The 22,920-nt window shown below is 43.4% G+C and overlaps 1 protein-coding gene across 1 annotated transcript in view; it reads right to left on the reverse strand.

Moving 5' to 3' along the window:
* Positions 1-9,901: 9,901 nt before the first annotated feature.
* The window catches only part of AGBL1 (AGBL carboxypeptidase 1), a 268,424-nt gene continuing 255,405 nt past the window's right edge, over positions 9,902-22,920 (reverse strand). The window contains exon 23 of the mRNA XM_058811454.1: positions 9,902-12,210. Coding sequence (XP_058667437.1) covers positions 11,904-12,210 — 307 coding nt within the window. The 3' untranslated portion in view covers positions 9,902-11,903. The remainder of the gene's footprint in view (positions 12,211-22,920) is intronic.

Here is a 22,920-nt window from a genome sequence, read left to right on the forward strand (position 1 = left end):
GACCTCAACTCTGAACAGAGGAGAGAGAAATAAGTTTGAAAGTTTATTATCTCCTCTTTGGACACGCCCAAATTATCAATCAGCTCTTAATACAGGTGGAAATACCTGAGAGGACATTAAGGTTCACCCTGTTGTCCTTTTATTCCACTCAGGCTAGGAACCAAAATACTGACCTTGGGGTTAGGGGATGGGAAGGATTCCATCAGCCTATAAAGGCCTGGGATCACAAATAAAATACTTCTGGATCTCCTTAACTAAACACAGCAGAGCATTCAGTCGCGCCTTGCTAAGTGGTGCTCAAGCAAAGGGGATGAGCCCTTCTGGCAAGGGAAATGTGCAATTCCCTCCTCTTGCCCCTGGAGCAGCCAGGCAGGGTCAGGGCAGCCCAGGAGAGAGATGTGCAGCCTGTTTGCTTGCTCCTGTGACTGGCTGCCCGTGCAGGAGCTGGCAGGGAGCTGGAGTGTGCCAGCCAGGTTTTCGCAAGCATGAGAAAATTCACAAATCTCACCCTGAGCTGGAAAGGGCAGATAATTGAGAAAATTGAAATTAAGAGAGAGAAAAAAAAAAAAAAAAAAAAAAGAAAAAGAAAAGGAAAAATGAGGGGAAAAAAGAAAGAACATGGAGATGAGCCAAGAGGAAACACTTCAAAGGCCCATAGCCTGCAGCCCACATTAATGACAACAAAAAGATGGGACCCTTACATTTTAATCAAAGGCAATTTTTTTTAAAAAAGGTATAATAACTCTGCCATGCAGGAGCTGGCACCCTGCCCCCAGAGGTGTTGGCAAGGCAGGCTGGCCAGAAGAAGCTGTGTCTTCCTCAGCTGCCTCCTTTCTGCACTGCCTTTGAGCATCAGTGAAAGCAAAGCGAGAGTGAGCAGGGCCTTCAGGAGAGATGCCTCGAGGGGAGAAGCTACAGGAAACCAAAGGAATTAGAAACATGACTGAAATCTAAACCCCAGCTTCCTCTGGCTGGTGCCTACGAACGCTGCATGCAGGATGTGAGCTGGGAGCCAGCTGAAGCAGCAGCAGCATGGCACCACCGGGCACTGGGGCAGACGCTGGCACTGCCTGGGCAGATCTGAGTGGAGCTATCAGGGATGGAGGTCGTGGAGAGCCTCATCTATAGAGATACAGACACCTCAAATGCCTGAGAAAGATGATTTTCTATAATCCCTGCCCTCCCTGCAACAGAGACATCCTTGTCTGCTCTCCTCAGGCAGGACCAAAGGCTGCCCTTCAATCAGTGGGGTAAATGTTCTGCACAAGAGACCAAACCAAAGCTTTTCTGGGATGCAGGCATTGGGGTCTTTGTTCCCTGGGACATCTTTGTGAAGGAAAGGGGAAAATGGAAAATGGGAAAGGAAGTAGAGCAGCACAAAACCTGAGGAAGGAAAACCAGAATAAGGCTGAGTGTGCCATAGGGTGAATAAACTCTCATCAGAAAACAACATATAATTGTTTCCATTAGTCTGAAAGAAGAGGCAGTGAGAAAAAAATTGAGAAAGGTTTACAAAGACAAAGCCTCAATTACGCTAAAAAAACCCCAACCGAACAAAAAAAAAAAAAAAAAAAAAAAAAAAAATTCCCAGAAAAACCAACCAAACAACCCCCAGAAAGAATATTTCATGTAACACTCACTTATTTACATAAAATGAAGTCAAACAATGGTGTATTTAGTTGTAGTCAGAAGCTGACATTTTTCCATGGAATTTTAAGACAGCGCCATATGTAGCCACAAGTATCAATAGTCTGGGATTCAGTGAAATTTCAATAACAGCATGAAAAAATGAAGGCCAGAAGGACCCACACCTGGATTAAACTGCTCAGCCTACTAAAGCTTGTGCCCAGGTAGCAAGGCAATGAGGAGACATCATATTTGGGTAGAGGAGCTGCAACTTGGAGAAAAAAAAAAAACAGCCCTTCCAAAAATGAAGGGCTATTCCCCCTATTCCAGCAGATGGTAAGGTGCAGTAGACAGTTTGAAAAAGAAAAATCAAATTTTTAATACACATTAGAAATTGTTAGCTTCTTTTACTTAGAAACAGCCAAGACAGTATGTTACTCAAAAAACCCCCTCTAGTGCTGAACAACAGAGGATATTTCACATGTGTTGTCTACACAGGTTGTTCAAAACCTTCAAAGGCTTGTAGTGATTTTTGATAACACCTGCAGCGTTACTACAGTCTGGGCACATTCCATAAACAAAACTCTTGGATTGTTGCAATTGCAGGCTGTTAAGAAAAGCCAGCTCTCTGCAAACACCCCTTCTCAGTCCAAGATTTTAGGGCTTGCTGAAAAGTCTAATACTGCATGAAATCAGAGTAAAGTCAGCACTTTATTCTCCCCAGAATCATACTGTGGGAAGCAGAACTTCAAGCTTCAAACAGAATATTCCTTTGCACCCAAAATCCCATTTCTACTAAATTCCCTATGAAGTGTGCTGAGGATCTTTTGATCCTCGTGCCAGCATTAGGCCTGATAAACCAAACACTGCTCTCTGTGTAGGTACACAAAGGGAGGTGTTTCTGGAGCTGCAGCTGAAAGCAACTCAGATTTTGGCAGAGTGTGCTAACATACGAGCCACAGGGGGTTTGCTTTGCAGGACCAATCTAGTTCCATTTAATTCATGAGAGTGACAAAACTTGATGAAGGAATGCTGTGCCTGAAAACTCTGCTGCCCAGTTTTAACAACCAGCCTCGTTGCAAATTTAGGTTCTCTGTCACCCTCAGACTGTCAGGGCTGCACCAGCACTATCCCCTGACACTTGTGACAAGAGGCAAGGCAGCTGTGTGATGCTGCAGAGGATAATAGGGTTTTTTTTGGTTCCCTGTAGGTGTTTAACCAAGCAGTGGCACCTCTGTGAGCCATTTTAAGGTTTGCTCACAGCTAGCTAAACCGGGAAGAATTCAGTGACCTTCAGGATATAAATAGATCCAAAGCCCCTTTGTGCCTGGGGGGTGGGCAGGGGATGCTTCAGCATTTATGACCTGCAATTACTCTCCCACCCAACAGAATAGACTTTGTTGTCATTGTCTACAGCAATTACCAGGGCACTAGTGGTGTCAATTTTAACAGGGCCAGACACAAACAATCACTCAGGTGTGCCTCTGTCTCCCTCTGCCTCGGTCCCTCTGGATGCTCAGCCTGCAGAGCTCTTCCCATCAGTGGCGTGGAGTTGCCAAGCAACATTTGTCCTGTCCCTCCATGGGCCCTGCTCTTGGCTCTGTGGCACATCACTCTTTGAAGAAAAGGGGTTGTTGTGCAGAGTGAAATAACTTTCCCTCTCTCTTCTATCTTCCTACTTGATGAGGTGAAAAATGAATCATTCTGAATATGACAGGAATGCAGGATCAAATCCTGCAGTCGGTTGCTCTGGGGTAAAATCCCATTGAAAATTGTCTTTGGGGAATAAATTCGCTGTCAGATACCAAGGACCAGTGCACCATACCCAGCACACACACCCAGGATACAGCAAATATTTTTTTGCATCATACACATTAGAAAAAGCAGCTAGAAGAAGTCAAATCATTATTGGCAAATAATTTATTCAGCCACTGTCACGAAGGAATTAATCTTATCCATTATTCTCAAACATGACTCAACCAATTCCTGGAAATAACACAGCTAAAGCTTCTAGCTCTGAGCTGCAAACCCTAAGATTTAAATTCTTATTTAATTCCACAGCTCTTTCCCCCTTGTTATTATGTTCAACAGTGTGCTGCTGCTGTTCGTGCGCCAATGATACAAGGTTAGAAGGCTTAGACAGTTCAAAATGTTCTCTCTGCATCAGTAAAGCTAAAAAGTACAAAGCAGCTCTTACAACTGAGAGCACTCAGGCCATCTGGCACAGTGGCTTCAGTGTGAGCTCCCTGCTCCAGGGCTCTTGGCATCTACCTGGACATCAGCCACCAGAGAGAGAGCCCGGTCCGATCCCAGTTTCCTCTGGGATGCAGCCCCCCAGACCACCAGAATTCTCTGTATTCAGCTCTGGGGGAGTGAGACTGTCAGGGCAAAGGATGGGGTTACAGAGATGGGTGTGGGCAGCTCTGAAGCAGAGCCCTGTGCTGGAAAGGCTGAAGGTGAGGTTGGCAGATGTGATCACATAAATAAGGGTATATGAACATGGAGCTGCACTTCAACAAAGATATATGGGATTTTCTGAAAAAAAAATCAAATGGATTTTCCATTGTATTTTCTCAGTTATTTAAGTAAAATAATGCCCTTCAAGCATGACTGAGGGATTTCTTCTTGGGGTGGGTTTAAAGCTAGGAGTCCTGTCTGATCTGGTAGTTTAACTTCACTCAGAAGTTAACAAGGCAAGGAATTAGCTCAAGAAATGATCCTTTCCCAATATCTCAGGATGTAGATCCTGTGGGGGCACCTGCTTCTCTACATTTACCCTTCACAGAATAATTTAGACTAAATCACAGAATCACAGGATGGGTAAGGTTGGAAGGGACCACTGGAGATCATCTGGTCCAACCTCCAAAGCACTCAGGACTGTGCCCAGATGGCTTTTGAATATCTCCAGGGAAGGAGAAGTCACAGCCTCTCTGGACAAACTGTTCCATTGCTCAGGCACCCTCACAGGAAATGAATTCTTCCCCCTGTTCAGGTGGAACTTCCTGTGTTCCAGTTCTGCCCATTGCCTTTCATGCTATTTCTTGGCACCAGGAAGAAGAGCCTGGCTTCATCTCTGTGACACCCTCCCTTCAATACTGATAGACATTGACAAGGTTTTTTCTCATTCATCTCTTCTCCACATGCCTAACTTCTAGAAAGCTGAAGTCCTTGGAGATGAAACCTGTCTCTCATAAGTAATTCCTCAGCTAGTGTGCATCTTCCTTACAAATACTTCACATAAACCATATTACTTTAATTCTTTATAAAAAGAAAGTATTCAAAGCTTTCCTAAAGCAAAGACATATGTTATCCTCTAAGCCAATTAGCCAATAAAAGAAAGGAATTAGATCAGCTAGACAAATCCATGTTGATTCTCTTTTACCACCTTCTTATCCTATAGCAGCTAATGAATTGTTTGTTTCATAATTTGTTGAGGTTTCTCTGTAGTGACTCAGCTTAGCTGGCTGATTTAAATTTCCTGTCTTTTCTTTTTTTCTTTTCTATCCACACAAACAAATACCCTATTTGCCCTTTTCAACTCTAAAGAACCCTCTTGATATAGGAGAAGTTCTTGAAGTCTATTCCTAAGTGTTCCCAGACTGTTTTCTCTGGACAGCCTGAAGGGGAATTCCCTCAGGTCAAGCAGTTTGAATTCACTCACTCAGTGTAAGAGTTCTTTAATTCACACCCCTTGGCTCTGGCCCAATCAGTGTGACTTTTGTTATATTTATCTAGCACTGACTGTTTTGATGATAAGAGTCAAATAGGCAATGATGACTCCAACCCTTTGCTCTCCTTCTGTGGTACATGGTTTTCCAGTTTTATTCCTTCTAGCATTTTTGTAGCATATTTATAGGATTTCTTTTTTTCCCCTTGAAGCCACTTCTAGTTTATTCTTTGCCAGGACCCTTCTGATTTCATCCACACGTGCTTTGGTGTCATTCTCATCTCATTCCTCATCTGCTGCTGCTTGAACTTTCAAAAAACAATTAATTTTTTCATTTCAAGGCATTAATGAGGTCCTCACACACTTTTGGTGTTTTTCTTTTGTTCTATTCTTCTTTCTGCCTTAGGAGATCTCATCATTGCACCTCCGTTCTAATCTCTAAGTCAGTGCTTGCTGGCCTGTATTCCTTTTTCCTTGACTCAACCTACCAATTCCCCGTTGTTTCACAGCCAATTAATCCTTCTTCTGCTGTTCCTACTTTCTCTTTTCCATGTGTCTGGGAAGCTGATTAACTCATAGCTTGGTATATGTACTAAGGCTTTATATTCTTCCTGTTTAGCCCTTACACTCCTAGCCCTTGGGCAGAGACATTTCAGATGTTTACCAGATTGCTCCATTCTTCTCCCAAGTGCCTCATTTTCACCTCTATTAAATTTCCCATTTTCCTAACTCACTAACCAGCATGCTGCCTTGGTTCTTGGAAGACTGCTGCGCTGTAAAAAAAAAAAAAAAATCCAAAGTTTTTGTCGACGCTGTCCATGCTTTCACCTCAAGGATTTGTCTGGCCCACCTGTGCCACCTTCCACAGAGACCAAAGGAAACACAGCAGCCCCCTGGAAAGGAGTTAGCAGTGATCCCAGCAATGGGCAGGATTTTTATTTCAGCGATGGCAGATATATGAAGGAAGCAGCAATTAATCCTTCCTGTTTGCCTTCTCTAAGGATATCAAATTGTGTAGTAAACACTGGAGATTTAAACCTCTTTGTGACCCCTTTCACTGAAAATAAATATTAATAACCCCACTTCACAGACGGGGAAACAAACACAGCGAAAAATGGCTTTTTATGGAAATGCCGAGGCAGAGGCAGGAGCTGCCAGAGCAAGCATGGAAACCATTCAGGGAGAGCCGTCAGTCAGGCCTTGAGGAGCAAGGGGGCAGAAAACAGGGTTGTGATTGCAATTACATCAGCTGGTGAGGAGCCAGCCCCTCGGTGCCCAGAGCTCAGTTAGCCAAAGGCTATGGCAGCTTGCTGACACTGGAGTTATTGCCAGAGCATCCAACTGATGATTGTTTTTAGTGGTAGATTTGTCTTCCCTCTCACTGCTCCATGCATGAGCTGCAAGCAGCTTAATTAAAGGCTAAAAAAGCCCCTGGTGCTAAAATAGCTGCCTTGCCATCTTTCTGGAGATGGTGCTAGACTCATAGCAGGGCACTTCTTTCTGCCTTCTCCTTTCTCTCTCACTCCCTCCTGTTCCCTCACTTTTAAAAAGTGAAATAAAAGAAGCAGGAAAAATAAAATATGAAGAAAGTAGCCACAAACTGCTCCATCAACAATAATATACCATGGATCTTCCAGGACCTGCCTGAGGATGTGATTCCCTGGAGAGAAAGCCCAAGGCCAGGGATGATAGAGGCTCAAGCCTCATGAAAAGCACTCACAGACCCCAGAGCACAATGCAGCGCTGAGGATACGGACTTGGCTGCCGTTTATGGAGTGGGGAATACAGTGGCAGATTTATTCTACAGTAAAGAGGGTTGTGTCTTGGTAGCACTAATACTGACACATTATCTGGGGACGGAAGAGGATGCACAAATAGGAACAATTCTCCCATTTCTCTGCCTGTGTCTCCCCCAAATGCCCCCTACTCCTATTTCCTCCTGTTCTCTTCATTCCTCTCCTTGCACTGAGTCCTCTCCTTCCTCTCTGATTTATACCTTATTTCTTTAACCTTGTCCTTCATCTTTTCCCAATGCAATTACATGGACAAGGTTTTTAGTTCTCCAAGATTTTGCATATTATCTTCAACTGGAGCCTTATGTCCAGCCCTCTGCCTGGAAAACCATATACAAGTGTTTTCAAACAGAGGGTCAAATCCTGCTCTCACTAAAACAGGAGTGAAAGTTGCCACTCTGTAAGGATCAGGCCATGGGACAGGATGGGCTGATAACCTGATAGAAGAGGCTTTTAAAATTATCCAGTACAGCTTAAAGAGAAATGTCCTAACAAATCATCACTGCTCATCACTGAAGTGGAAACCAGTGATGGCAACTTCCACCACACCCCTGCACAGAGTAATTCCAGCTCCCCTCTCATCAGCTGAAATCAGTATAGAGCAAACACCTGGGAAGTTTTATATCCTTATTTCCCCCCTCCTTATTCCAAAAACATTCACCCACTTTCACTACTACTATATTTGCCATCTTTATCTCACAATGGAACAGAAACTGGGAGAACAAACAAATTGGTCAAGAGCACATAAGAGATCTGTGGCGAAGAAAGAAATACGAGTGTCCCAGATTGCTGCCAAACAGTCTCTGACTCAGGCTTTGCATCTCTAAGGGATGGATAGGGGCAGTGGATCTTGTCCAAGGACAGATAAGACAGGAGATAGCTCTATCACCCACATCTCTGCTGTTTGGCAGCAGCAGAGAAGCAGCAGAGGAGCAGGGCTGCTGTCTTCCCCCCTCCTTAATCTGCTTCCTGACTGCTTCAAAAACAACCCAGTGCACGGTTGTTTATTATTATTATCACTGTTATTTTCCAGAGTGCTGTAAAACTAGGGGATAGAGCACTCTGACAGCCTCATAACAAACAGCAGATAAAACTAATTAGATTTTGTTCTTCCTTCAGTTTGCTGACTTGATTCTTTTTTTTTTTATTTTATTGTTTAATTATTTATTTTTCAGCCCAGAGGTTTACACACACACACATGTATTTCACTAGGCACTGGCAAGGCATCCTTGGGATCATCTCTGGCAGGAAAGGGCTATTGTGGCCGGGAGACCCAAGAGCTGGTGAGGGGCTGAGACAGAGGGTGCAGTGTAGTGCAGGGCTCAGCTCAGCATCTTCCACCCACGTCATGTCAACTGCAGGGGGGAGGAAGGAGAGCACAGCCATTCACAGCCTCCAAGAGAGCCAGCGTGAGACAAAAAGCGTCAGTAAAAAAAGTCAATGTGCCTGGCAGGAGCCCAAAACTGCTGCAGCACTGGGGACCAGGCAGCGCCTCCAAGACACCATCTCTTCTGGCCACGATGGGAATATTTGGCTTGAGTCTCAACCTGACAGCCTTGCTGACTCTCGAGGAAGGACAAAACGCTGGGGAGCAGGGCGGCTGCCCTCTCCTCGCTCTCTCCCTCCCTTTCTCGGTGGGCTGTTTCCGAATTCTCTGGGATTAGCTAGCGGCAGCAGGGAAAGGCGCTGCTCTCGGCGCTCCGCGGGCTGCAGTGAGGTGACGGCCCCGGCGCAGGGGACAAGGGCTCCATTCACTGCGGGATACCGAACCAGAATGACAAGTGTGCAAGAATAAACAAGGCCGGAGTTAATCTAAAGTTGTTTTACACTTTGTTTTATTAAAGTCAATGCACTTCCGTTCCTCTGTGCAGAGCCTAGCTCTGCTTAATTACCATGACTCAGGGAGAATTTTAATAGCGCGGAGCGCGCAGTGCGCACGGAGGCATTCTCCTGACCTCTAGAGGTCTGTCAAAAGAAGAGGAGCGTCTGCTCCCTCTCTCCAAGTTCCTGGGAGGAAAAAAAGGAGGCAACCCACAAAACTGCTTTTCCTGGAGTTATCCAGGTGCCATTCCAAATGGTTGGTCACCCATGTGTTCCGCTGCACTTCCCCACCCTTGGGCAGGGGGTTTCTCCTGCCCGCTGCCTTCTGCAGCACCCTCACTTGCTGACAAGTTATTGGGCACAGGCATGGGATGCTGGCAGGGAGAAAAGAGTGACCAGGTTTTTGACACCACACAGCAGCATTTATGCAGGTGTGGTTGATGTACAGGGACACCGCTCCCAGCTCAGCTGCTGCATTTGGATAGCAGACACTGAAAACACCCCAAGGACTGTAGCCACATTTCTGTTCACAGAGAAAAGCAAGGCACAATTCTTCCCAAGGATTTCTGAGATTCACATTCTCTGAACCTTGGAGAAAGGGAAAACACAACTCTTATCACTTGCTGTGCCTGTGTTGTGCCGGGGTAGAATGCAATATGGAGATTGTTTATCCAAAGTGATGGTGTTTTGTTTCCTTGGCCTATCAGGGCCAAGTGTGTGTGTATGTTGGGACTGTTGGATGACAGTCACAAGATTCTGGACAGTGTGAGCACTTGTGAGCAGAGTGAGTGCTTGGCAGGTTCAGTTTAGATTAAATGTATATAGTATAGTATAATAAAGTAATTAATTAGCCTTCTGATATCCATGGAGCCCTCCTCATCATTCTCTCCCCTCCTTCAGAGTCGCCTTTGATTTACAATAGAGGACCTCTGCCATCCCCCCTTCTCCTGCAGCTCCTAGCACAGGGATCTCTGAAATGGTGCTACTGCTCATACACTTTTGGCTCCAAACACACATGGAAGATACATCTTTTATTATATCACAACTACTCTTGCACAGTTTAGTCACCAGCACAGAATTTTCCCACTGAACTGAATTTCCCCTAAGTTAAAAAAACTCAGAATGAAACAGCTAGAAAGCCAAATATTATAGCCCAAATATTTGCATCTCATTAATGAAAATGCTGATTTTAGAAAGATTTCTTTGCAATAGGGTTTACCACTGGCAAGCCCTGGTAGGCACCCTTCAGCTACTCTGGTGGCAGTGTTGGTACAGAAAGCAAAGTGGGTGCAAACATGCATGACACAGATATGTACAACAGTGTTTTTACCCTGTGTTCTGGGGATGTGCTGTGTGCTGAACACCCCAGAGCTTGGCTTTTGTATGCTGCCATCAGTACCTAGCACAGTGTCAAGCTTTTGTCATGCCAACAAACACCGGATTTTTAAGTTAATTACACACATACATTATTTCTTTATTAATAAGCTTTGAAGCAGTATTATACAAACTATTATAATGGGAACACCTGTTTCACCTCTTTTGTGTCCCTTCCCGTGAGCCGCCCTTTTATTAAAATTCAGTATGGTGTGCAACAAGCTGCATGCTAAACCAAGCAGAACAGGACATCTGTACAGAGGCACACACCACACCTAATGAATTAGTTTGGGCTAAGAAGCTCAGCTTCTAAGGACCCAAGCTGCCTGCCTTTTGAGCAGCATCCTAGAGAGATAGAGACACAGGGAGCTCTTATGTGCTAGGGAAGATTTTAAGATCTGTGGATACTGAAAACCAAGCAGAACACGAAGAAGCTTTTTATCTAAAGGGCAACCTCCTGCTGGAAAATATTGTCTAGGTGGTCTGAAGAAAGGTGCTCAGAAACACATCCAAGCATTTCATGTTCTGCACTAGGAATTCTCTTAAAAACCAGCATAAAACCAGGAAGATGACACGGTGCTTTTAATAATGCATCAATATTAATACTAATCATCACTGGTAATCACTGGAGTCCTTGCAGGCTGTAATGCTACACACACTCAGCACATTCATCCTTGTCCTTGAGCTTCACAAAGCAGTGACAGAGTTGGGAGCCTCTTGCATCTTAAAATTATCTCCATCTGGATTCAGGGCAATTCCCCATTTGCAGCAGCAGAGTCTAAGACACTTGGCAAGATCAGGCAATGTGAAGTGTGAGATGAAGTGACACGGCTTCATGCTTTAGAGATACAGAACACACGTGTGAGTTCTCTGTCTGTGCTGGATTTCAGGAACTGGGAGGCAATTTTAGGAGAAATCTAATTTTTCTCCATTTGGAGATTAAAGAAACTGTTCTGATTGATGCTTGGGCTAAATTCACTCCAGGGTTTTGCCATTTTTGCCACCATCACTAATCTATTGGTGAATTTAGCTCAGGTTTCCAGAGGATCACTATGAATTGTCACTGCTGCTGTCCTTACTGTGGCACATTGGATTTCCCATGCTGTTGCTGAGACACAACCATCTCAGAAATATGCACAGCCTGACCCAAGCTGTTGAATGCAGTGTAAGACTTCTGATCAGACAGAAATCAGAGACATGCTCTACAGCTCAAGAGAGAATGGCAACAGAGAGCTCTGCTGAAAGGCATCAATAACTGTCACTTCTCCAGGCAAAGGCTGCCTAAAGTCAGAAAAGAGAATCATCTCTGATTCCTTGGTCTCAGAATACTGTTCCTTAGGTCAATCTGTATGAAACCATGAGGCAGCCATGAAACTGGGGTTATGTTTGGGAATGGATGATCTCACATGGTACCACCTGGGCTGGTGGCCCCTCGCTCTGCCTCGGGTACAAACTGTAAGGAGTCGTTCTCAGCAGATGTATGGATACAAATTACACAAACAGACAGTCAGCTCTCCATTCAGAACCAGGAGCAACACATCTGGGAAGGGTGCTGAAGCTGGCAAACAGGCAAACACGAGCAGTGACCCATTTTCTTGCTGCTCTGCAGGTCACAGCCTAGCTCACACAGGACTGCTCTCAAACCCACGGCACAGCCCAAGCGCTGATGAGCCCAGAGGAAGAGCTGTGCTGTTGGGTGCTGGCTGGCTGGAAATGTAGAGCCCCCTCAGAGCCCTGGAGCTGCATGTCTGTCCTGTGGTCACTCCTTCATCTTCTGTCTCGGCTTCCACACACGAGAGGCACTCCTGGATCTCCTGGTCTAGCTCCAAGAATTCCTCTTCACCATCAGAGCTACAGGCAGTGTCATAATCAATCTCTTCTGCACAAGGAGGTTCATCATCAGACTCCAGGCTGCTGTTACTGCACCTTCTGCAGAAAAACCACAAGAGAGACTGGATGTCACCAAAGGAGGAGCTGTTCTCAGGGGGAAGAGCAAGCAACAGGGAAATGCTTTTTCTGGGCTCAACCTTGGCTCTGTTAATAAGGGATGAGGGGGTACTAAACAAGCTCTGGTGTGTCTTTGTGTCTGTCTCACCTATGAGAGTGATAAAATGAAGAGTGATACTCACTGACCTCTCAGGAGTAAAGCATTATCATTCCCATCACTATTACGGTTATTGCTAATACAGAAACAGACTGATTTACATACAGACAATACCATTCTTGCCTTGAGGCACTAACAAAGGTTGCAGAAGCTGAAATACAGCAGAGAAGAAGGTATTCAGTTTCCAGAAAGTTGCTGGTTTAATCATCATCCCCCTTGCTGTAGTTCCACATTTAGTGTAAGACCTAATTAATCCAGGTGGTTGAAGTGCTTTGGCATCTTTTCCTCCTGCTCTGTGGATGCTCAGAGCACTGCTAACAAGAGGCAGCACAAACACAAAACTGAGCCTCTTGGATCTTCAAGCACACTGGCTGCAGGGAGGGCAGAAGCACACGGAGAGGCTGTGCTTTGTGAAGAACATGGAAAGGCTTTGATAGCTTGACTTCCTGGGAAAGGGCCAAACTCAGAGTCAAGCCTGAATGGCTGAGGAAAAACTCTAAGTGGATGCCACAGCCACATCATCTGCCTCTCAGAAAGGCAGGTTTCCCCACCTTGGCCTCCTGCCATTTACCCAAAGGAATGGCCACAGGGGCTTTCCTTGCATGCCCCCTTTCAATGCACAGTGCATGAGGTTTGCCTGATGCAATATTTATGGCAGAAAAGTGACCACCAGACTAGATGGCTCTGGGGGTCCTTCTCCTCCCAGGCTGTCTGCATCCCATCTGGCTCTCAGCCCATCAGGGCAACTGGGCAATTTTTTGAGACCAGAAAGAAGCCTGTGTGATTTCAGTGCTGTCTGGGTCACAGTCAGGATGAATCAGGGGAAGAAGAGATACTGCATTTTTCACCTCCAGGTCAATGTTTTCAATCAGACTCAGAGCAGGGGCATGTATTGCTTTGGGGGACAGGGAAAGGAATAATAATATTCCACCTCTGGGCCAGAGTTTTTTCATTTGTCCCGAGCTGGAAGAGTGAATGGCTTGGCAGATGGAGCATACACAGCTTTAATGTGTGGTCTGCTCACTTACATGCCAGTAACCAGAATAATCTTCCAGCTTTCAGCTGTTACACAGCACGGCCAGCAAGTGATGTTTCAGAGCATACCAAAGGTGTAAAGTATTGCTTTTGGGTGTATTGATCCCTCCCCTCTTCTGCACTCCAAGAAAGGTGTAAGATTTTCCTAGGTTTGAGACTCCAGATCTTAACTGCAGAGAATTCTGCAGCAGAAACAGGCAGTGTCAACCCACATCTCCTTCTCAGGCTGATCTCTGGCTTAGTTTACTTCAAAGGCTGGGTATAAAGGATTTTCTGAAAGCTTAATAGAGCTGTACAGCTTAAAAATAAATAAAAGAATAATTATGCACTTTTACAGTTTCTGGCTCTACTTCAGTCTGCTCAGAAATCTGGGTCAGGAAGAACTCATACTGAAAATGAGGATGTGACATAAAACAAACAAACCAGGACAATCCTCCCAGCACAAACAGCAACAGTGATGGTCCCAGCAGAGTCTGACCAGTGGGTTTGATTTCTTCTTTTAATTTCCATATGCAGGCATTGCATGAATTACCATGATACTGAGTACCTATGATAACGTTCAAAGCTGACTAAACCCAGGGGAACCAGAATTTTCATTTATAAGCCCTGCTCTTGCAGATTTGCAATCAAAAAGAACCAAAGCATACCTACTTTCAATATTGCACTTGTACATTTTTAAGGAGCTGCTAATGCCATTGGGATGGAACATAGCTGTTACCCAACTCACTGATATTTTACAGATGGAGAAGCTTGCAGCCCAGGAACTGAAGGTCAAACATTTGCATTAACAGGATAATTGGGGGGAAAAAAGGTCCCTATTATTACTTAAATCTGGGAAGCCAAATAACAGGATCTTCTGAATTTTTCAATAATTAAAGTGATTTTAGGGCTGTGTTTCTGACAAAAAATGGAAAACGCCTCCTACCACAAAAACATTTTGCTAATGAAGGGAAGTCTGGAAGACAACAAACAGAGAATGAAAGGCAAAAAGTACAAAACTACCATTTCTTTACATTGAAGACAGAAGGGATATTATTTAGGAAGCAAGCACTTATTCATAAAACATTTGCCACCATCACAGGTCTCACAGTGAGCTACCAAACAACAAAGGCATGGCACCAGCCTCCCCCTGCTGCCAGCACAGGCTGCAGTCACACTGCTGACTTCAAAGTTGAGAGGATCTTCATCACATTAACAAACTCTACAAACCACTGCACTGTGTGGAACTTTACATCCCAATAACTCACTGTCTGCCGCAGAAAGATTTAAGACACATTAAAATGTGTTTTACACGTTTTACAGAGCAACACAAATGGGCTGGTTCCTAGCAGCAGGTTCTTCTGAAAGAGAGAAAGTGGCAGCATGTGGCACGTGGAGGAGCCAGCCAGTTCCACCAGCCAAGTGCCACTCCTTGCATTGCTTCCCCACATCACAGAGACCTTCCATGAAAATGGTGAAACATGGTAAGGAACAGGACTGCCAACATCTATTGACTATTGCGTTCTGCCCCAACAGAGTTTTGGGGGTTTGTTTGTTTGTTTTTGATCTGATCTTTAAAAGCTGAAAAAGAATTAGCGCGACAAAAAAGGAAACAAAAAACCAAAAGTGAAACAGCAACAAAAAACTTACCCAGGAGACATGAAACATATTTATCAAAGAATAATGATGTTGTCTTGCAGAAGGTAAACAAAGAGGAAAACCAATGACACTACATTATAGAAATTGAAGACAAATGTAGAGTATGAATACCACTGAACATGAACACAATGCAGAGGAGAGGGGGGAAGGCTGATAAATATATTCTACAACCATCAGTCCCCCAGCTTTCACAATAAAACATGGACACATTTGGTTGATCTTCAAAACCTATGGCCTCATAGCCCCCATCTATTCCAGCTGATGGGAACCACAGCAGCAATTTGCAACTTCATGATGTGATAAATAGAATTTCTTTGTTTTGATTTTTAATTTGCATATTTACTCAGATATGACTTAATCTTAATTAGTTCTCCTCTTCTATGTGGGTGTGTTTTTTTGTTTGTTCAGTTTTGGAAAGCAAGCAAGATTTGGTTCCCTGTAAAATAATTCTGGCTTTTTTGCTGGCTTAATGGGAGGAGAAGGAGAAGGGAGCCCAGTGCCTCCTTGCACAAATGGAACTTTGTGGTATGACTGGGAAACACTTCTTTTAGGTGCCTGCTGCCAACCCCTCATTCTGAGTCAGCCTGCTAGGACACAGCTGGGGAGAAAGCTCTCATGTCAGCTGTCCTGCTGAGCCACACCTCAGAACACACACTCTGCAGCTGTGGTGATGAACCAGAGCTGCACACTGCACATGGGCATGAGTGGCATCTCTCCTCCATACTTAATTTTCATCGACTCGTACATGGAAAAAACTAGAGAACCCCTGAGTGATTTCTAGCGATTTTTCACTCACATTTTGCATTTGTGGCAGGTCACTCACTCTCTGTGTATTCTGCTGGCTGGCTCAAAATAGAACCTTTCATTTTTTTTCTGCTGGAAAGAACGGGCACTGACAACTGTCCCTCTTAGGGAATCTGTGGCTGCTGCTCAGGGTTTCTGCTTGACCTTCACTTGACAGCCCTCACAGTTGCAATGCATTACAGAAGGAAGTGGAGCATTTACTTTTCTTTCATATTGCTCCTCTCACTGTTGAATTTTGTTGCAGAGAGAAACTGGAAGTGGGAGGGTTCAAATGCATCACATAAAAAGGAGAAAAAAGCTGAAGCTAGAGACCACTGCTGGTCATGGTCATACCAATGATTCTCTCTGAAGGATGTATCAACAAACAAGCAAACATGTCCTCAGCCTCTCTCTGCAATGAAAAAATAACCTCCCAGCATAACCACCCTGCCTGTAACCCTATTTTCTCCTTGTGTTAAACCTTCTCTCCATCATGGGGCATGTCCCAGTTCTTTGGAAGCTGCCCAAAGCAGGGATGTGGCTGTATATAATGAGCCAAGCACATCTCTGATACAGCTTATAGACTGAATAAGGCAGGAAATAGCTTTACTGAATTTTTTTCAAGAGATGATACATTCTTGTGTGTGAACAGAAAACAGAAAAAAAGATTTTTATGTGATTTAAAGGCCAAGTTCTCCACAGTTATAGCATTCACATGAAAGGTGTGGTTTTCCTCCACTCAGGCAGGGAGTGGAGAGCCCAGGATGTTCCCTGACCACAATTATCACCTGTGCAGAAGGGGAATTGCCCATTATTTTCCAAAGAAGTTTTACCTATTGTATGAACAGTTACCAGTGCTGGTAAATAATGTGTCCTGAAGCTTTAAAGATATGCAGTCCTCTCCATAGTGATTTGGAATTGCCTTGCCCTTCTGGCTTTCTGACATTAAAATTCCATCTACATCACCAAATCTAAAAGGGATGTGTGGTCCTGCACTGTTTTGCTTTTGAGGAAACCATATGTTTTATTAAAAGCAGGAACACTGCTTCTGAAGGCTTGTAATGAATCTAAAATGAACTTTAAGCAGACACATTTGCAGTAATCCCAGAGTACAATTCTGCCTTTAATTGCTTCAATAAAGTAGTATTTTAGGACATAAATGAAACAACTATGATGCTTGCAGGTAATTACACCTGTAAGAAATACGCTACAGCAACAAGATGCCAGCAAGGAAGGGCTTTAATTTGCCCTTTGTGTCTGGATTCGGTTGCTACAAGATGCCTTGCACACCTTGTAATGACTTTCTAATTTCTCCTTGGCTGCTCAGCAGCTCCCCAGACAGCAGCCTGGCACCCTCCTGCCTGAGGAATGCCAGACAAGGATCTGTTTAGTCCCTGACCTCACCGAGGGAGGGGACCAGCTCTGTCCTGATGCAAGATGACTCCAGCTTTGGGAGCTATTGCTTTACCCTATTGTTGCTGCACAGCAAACACTAATGATAATTTTGTAGACTCCCAAGGGACTTCCCTTCCCAAAGACCCTTTGACAAGGACTTTTGCATCACACATCTCCTGAGAAAGTGTGTGCTCAGCCCAAGGCAGTGCCAGGCGCCCTGGCTCTCAGCCCACCACAGCCCATCCTTTCACCAGCAATATAAACGTAATTAAACATGGTCTTGAATCCTGTTTGCTGTGCCTGAGACATGTTTGGTCTTGTTCTGAGTGTAGGTTGATGTTTTTGGGTTTTTTTTTCTTTTTTTCTCCCTGCTGCAAATAGCCAAGAGAAAGGTGCAATTCATCGCTAAGGCTCGAACTAATTAGTTTTTCAGAAGTTCCCAGGCTAATTGTAGACTGCAATATTTCTAATTGATTTGGCCAGATTAGAAATGGGTGTCTGGTGCACCAGTTAGATAAGCAAAGGGCAAATGGGTTTTATTTAGAAGAGAAGACAGCTTGTAAATAAAAGGAGAGCACAAAGAGGAAGAAACAGGCTGACTCCTGGCCAATACTGTCCCCTAATGTTCATTCAGGCTTGCAACAATTTAGCCCTGGGTCAGCAATTCACTTGCATCTACCATAAACTGTTCTTGTTCCCAGGAATGGCTGCCTCCAACAGCAGTGAGAAAGTGGCTGATGATGGTGTAGGGGCAGGGGAGGTGCTGGGCACACACCTCTCATCACAGTTTTCCATTTCCATCTTAGGAAATGGAAAAGCCTTCAATGAAGGCAGAGAACTGCATTTAATTGAATTACACCACTCCATTGGGACAGCTTTGATCTTTCTGTGAAAGATGAGCTTGCAGACAGGACAAGAAGGCATTTTTCTCTCATTTGAAGGGTAGCTGACATTGCATCACATTCCTGGGTTCCAGGTATCTCAGCTCAAGATCCAGGTGTGCTTCCAATGCTAACCAATAAAATTCACATATAGCTGGTCTTCAGACTTGCAGGATGGAAAAGCTGCTGAGGGGCCAGAGGCTGTGGATTCAGTCTTATGAACAATCATTAATTTCCTCCTAATGGAAGACCAATCTATATATCAGAGCAGGGCAAACACTGCATCTTTAGCATTCTTATAGCTGTAGGCTTGTAAGCATTAATAAAACCCAGTGACTTGAACAGATACAAGTCAGCCACGAAATTAAGCTCTGGCAGTTGCTGCAGACCGCAAACATAATGAGTTTTTCTTCTCTCACCCTTAGACTGTTCTTAGATCTTGTATATATATTTTTTTTCTTTAAATACATTCACATTTCAGCACAGGAAAGCACCATCCTGTGGGTATTTTATGAAAGATTTGTGAACTGGCATATTCATTTTGGTTTGTGATGATGTTTTCTTTCACATGGTACAATACCTGGCTTGGACAAACCATTAATAATTCCATTAATCTGCTGCTTGCAAGGGCAGATATGAACAGAACAGCTGCATCCCCACCACCACTGACAGGCTAAACCAGGGTACAATTTCCACTTATTATGGTGTGACGTTAATTTTAAAAGAACCTAAGCGTGGAAAACCCTGACTTTACCTCCACAGACATTCCAGGCAACCTGTTAAATTTCAGTCACACCAAGCAAGTTCAGCCACTCCACCCAAGCTGGGGGAACAGCTCATTCACCCAAAACTGGCATCCAGCACCAGCTTTTGTGTTAATTCCTTGGCAATATGAGATACGCCTGAAGAAATATCGAGACCTGACTGCCCATGTCTGTACAGCACCATATTCCTGACATTTGGGCCAAAATCCCAAGCACCAGGGCTCAAGCCCTGGGATAAAAATTTTAAGCAAGTTTAAGACTTTTATTAGAATCATATGTGATATATTTTTGTGATATATTCAGGCATTGTTGGGAAAAAAAAAAAGCTTAGAGTGTTTTGGGAAAGCACAGGCCACATGTTGCTTTTTAGATCCATATTACACTGCAACTTGGTGTTTATTTAAGGGATGGCTTAATACCAGGTCCACTGTGATCTTGTTATATTCATTAAAAATGAGATATACTCACAGGGAACAGAAGATGCTGATGTAAAATAGATGGAATAATACCCATCTACCAGGCAGCACAAGTAATGGCTTGGATTAAGAGTTTAAGGATCAGAGGAAATGCTTCCAAACCAGGTAAATTTTGGCTTTCTACAGCTTAAGCTTCCTATGGAAATATGAGCAGTCAAGGCTCCTTGTATGGGAAAATATTTAGTGAGACTACCAGAACTCATTAGGATACTAAATAATGAAAGAGCTGCTGAAAATATGATTTTGAAAGTGTTTGAGAGCTTTTCTCACAGTGTCTCTATCTCAAGCAATTTCTTCTCAAAAAGATAATCATGTTATTGATGATACTTAGCAGTCCAGCCAAAAGTAATACAGGAAGATTATTGGAATCCTTGTAATTGCTTTTAGATGCTTCCAGTAGTTGAGATATTGGCACTGTGCGTGGGGAAAGAAATGTAGAAAGATTTTGGCTTAGATGCTAAAAAATTGTACTGCTGAGGATAAAGAATGTAAAGGCAGGCAGGTTCTCCTGAGACCTTTTTTCCCTTGGTGCTCTTTCACATAATTCCACTGACTCTATCCAAGCTGTATAAGTGGTTCTATATATTTAATTTCAAAAGTCCAAGTTTTATATGTATATATCCCTTAGTTCTCTCTGAGCAACTTAAAGGATTTGGGATTTTGAAAGCACAATGTTATAAGATGACCAAGACATGTCTAGCCTGTGCCTTAGTTACATATCTGTCCTATGTGCAAGGTATTTTTGGGTCAGATAAGTACACATGCAAATATCTGTTTGCACAGAAGATGACAGATAGATATCTAATTACTTGACTGAACTAATAATTGCTGTAAATTACTAATTTCCAACCACTACACCCCGTGAAGGAGAAAAAAAACCTCTTGGCTGCTAGTTTTTCTTCATGAAAATGTATTTTTAGCTGATACGCACTCTGATGTTTCAGAGAATCTATGGCTGAGGACAAATTATGAGGTTAAATTATTATAATTTATATGTGTCCACGTATGTAAATAAGCTTAAACAAGCACGTAAATACAGCACCATCACTTATCTACCTCTCCTTAAAGACAGATAAATAACAGATATATACACATTATACACACACCCAGACACCCACATATGCACTCAGTTATGTGGTTTGCTCTGTATTCAGAGCACAGTTTTCATTACAAGACATGGGAGGTCTCAGGAGATGCTCCCACAGCTCCCTGAGAAATAACAATAGGTGATCACTGAACCTTGATGCTGTTGCATTCAAGTGGAAGCAACCTGAGGGAAAGAGCTGCTTGTGACCAGAGCAAAGCAATTCTTTGACTCCAGTCCCCAGGTGAGTGTTGACAAAGCAGGAGTTCACCTGAAAGGGAAATTAGACCATCTGTGTAGGACTGGCAGCGACTGACAGAATGAGAGGGCACAGTCCTAAGCTGTGCCAAGGGAAATATAGGTTGGATATTATAGGTTGGTATTATTATTAAAGTTTTTTACAGAAAGGGTGATAAAGTTCTGGAATGGCTGCCTGGGGAGGTGGTGGAGTCACCATCCTTGGATGTGTCTAAAAAGAGACTGGATGTGGCACTGGGTGCCATGGTTTAGTTGAGGTGTTGGGGCTGGGTTGGACTTGATGATCTTGAAGGTCTCTTCCAACCTTGTGCTTCTGTGGCTTGAGATATGTTAGGATGGTCAAGAGGCAGGCAGAAATGGTTGAGTAAAACATCCAGTGTTATCAGCTGTTTGGGAGCTTAAAGCAAGACTGTGGCTAAAGTTAAGATCTTGGATTCTCAGTAAGGAAATCAGGACATTTTCCTATTCCACATGGACCTGACTCGTTCTTGTACCTCTTAAAGTAAGGAACACACATTTTTAGAAACCCCACAATCTTGTGTGCTTCAAATGGGTAAAGAACAGGTGGGACCAAAAATACTCAACTCGGGTAAAGAGAATGATTCTTGTTCTGAAGCACCCAGAGAAGGGACAGGGTATGGCAATGCATGGAGGTTCAACAGCTGTTCTTCCACTGAATTCTGCTTTTGAGGAAAGGCTTCAGACAAATCTCAGCTTAAGTGCCACAGAAAATAATTCTTGGAGTGCACTGAAGGCAGTTAAGGCCAACATGATGGCAAAGCCCTGAAGCCTCAGAGCTTCCAGGTGATGAACATCATTTAACACGGCCACCTCTCAAAGTGACTTTGCCTATGGTCCTTTACCAAGGTCTAGTGTTATCACAGATTTCTTGGAATGGATCCAACACAAATCTGCAAAGTCACAATCCTCCTAAAAGTTACACATCTCATTCAGGGGTGCTCATCATAACTGATCTGAGAAAACTCCTGTATTGTAAAAAGTTCTGACACTGATATGGAACTTTTGGTCTCTCATCCTTTCCTGAGGAGAACAAATATATTTAATCAATATTATAGTTAGAGGGGGAAGAGAGAGACCCTGTGTGTACCCATAAGAATGAAAGACAGCAAGGGCAAGGTCAAAGAAATCTATTGTGCCTTTAAAGCAGATTGAAGTGGAGTTTATAGCAGAAATATCTGATGAAGTATGTCTGATCATAAATAATCAACAATAGATGCAGCTAAAACTTCAGCCTCTGCCGTCATCCTAAATCTCTTCTCAGACATAATGAGATTCAGATAAAACAAATCTGAATACTCATGTTCAATATCTTTCAAAACATTCTGATCAATTATGTTTTTAACACCATATGGACCCAACTCCAAAACCTTGCTTAACCTCGCTCATTACACAGCTGATTTGCATATGCTTTGGACTCCATTAAGGACAACAAAAAATGTCATCTATTGCATATAAAAGTGGCAACACTTGCTAATTCCCTGATCTTGCCAAAGCCCTGCCAGATGTTTCATGAAGAATAGCAAATATTTCATTATGTTCTCCCTGCTTCCTAAAATTTGTCTGTCAGGAGCTGCAAGGATGAACAAGAGAAACAACAGGCATGGAGAGCTGACAAAAACATGAAGCATCAGTTTCAACCTATTTCAGAGCTCAAATGGGGTTCTAAAGGGATTCTGTGTGCCAGGAGGACCTTCCAGCCAGGAAAATATGACTCCCAGTAAAGAGAGGAAAGAGGAAAAACAACAATTTGCTCTGATCTAAGGAGACAGCATTGCCTTGCAAAAAGAACAGAGTAAAGTACACATAAAAGTTGCCATTGCTGTTTGTTGTACAAGAGATCTCCAAATTCTCTTCTGTGTTCCTGTTGTAGGTATTTCATAATGTTTCACCTATATAACAGGCAGATGCAGTTTCCAAATGAATCCATTTGTAGCTTGTAGCATCTATCAACTCCCAGCAGGGAACATTTTTTAAAATCGCTGTTAACATGACTATTTTCTGAATATTTTATAAAAACCAAATTTCAAATGCCTGCCAAAATATTCTATGTGTTTTACCTGAAAGTTGCAATTATATTTTCTTTCTTTTTTCTGTATGTGAATATATATGTCTATATTTATATATGCTTACATAAATTCTAGAAAGAACACTAACCCACCATGGAAGCAAGCATATCCTGAGTGAAAGCTGAAGCAACATA

Source organism: Ammospiza caudacuta, chromosome 10 (assembly GCF_027887145.1).
Source record: "Ammospiza caudacuta isolate bAmmCau1 chromosome 10, bAmmCau1.pri, whole genome shotgun sequence".
NCBI classification, from domain to species: Eukaryota; Metazoa; Chordata; class Aves; order Passeriformes; family Passerellidae; genus Ammospiza; species Ammospiza caudacuta.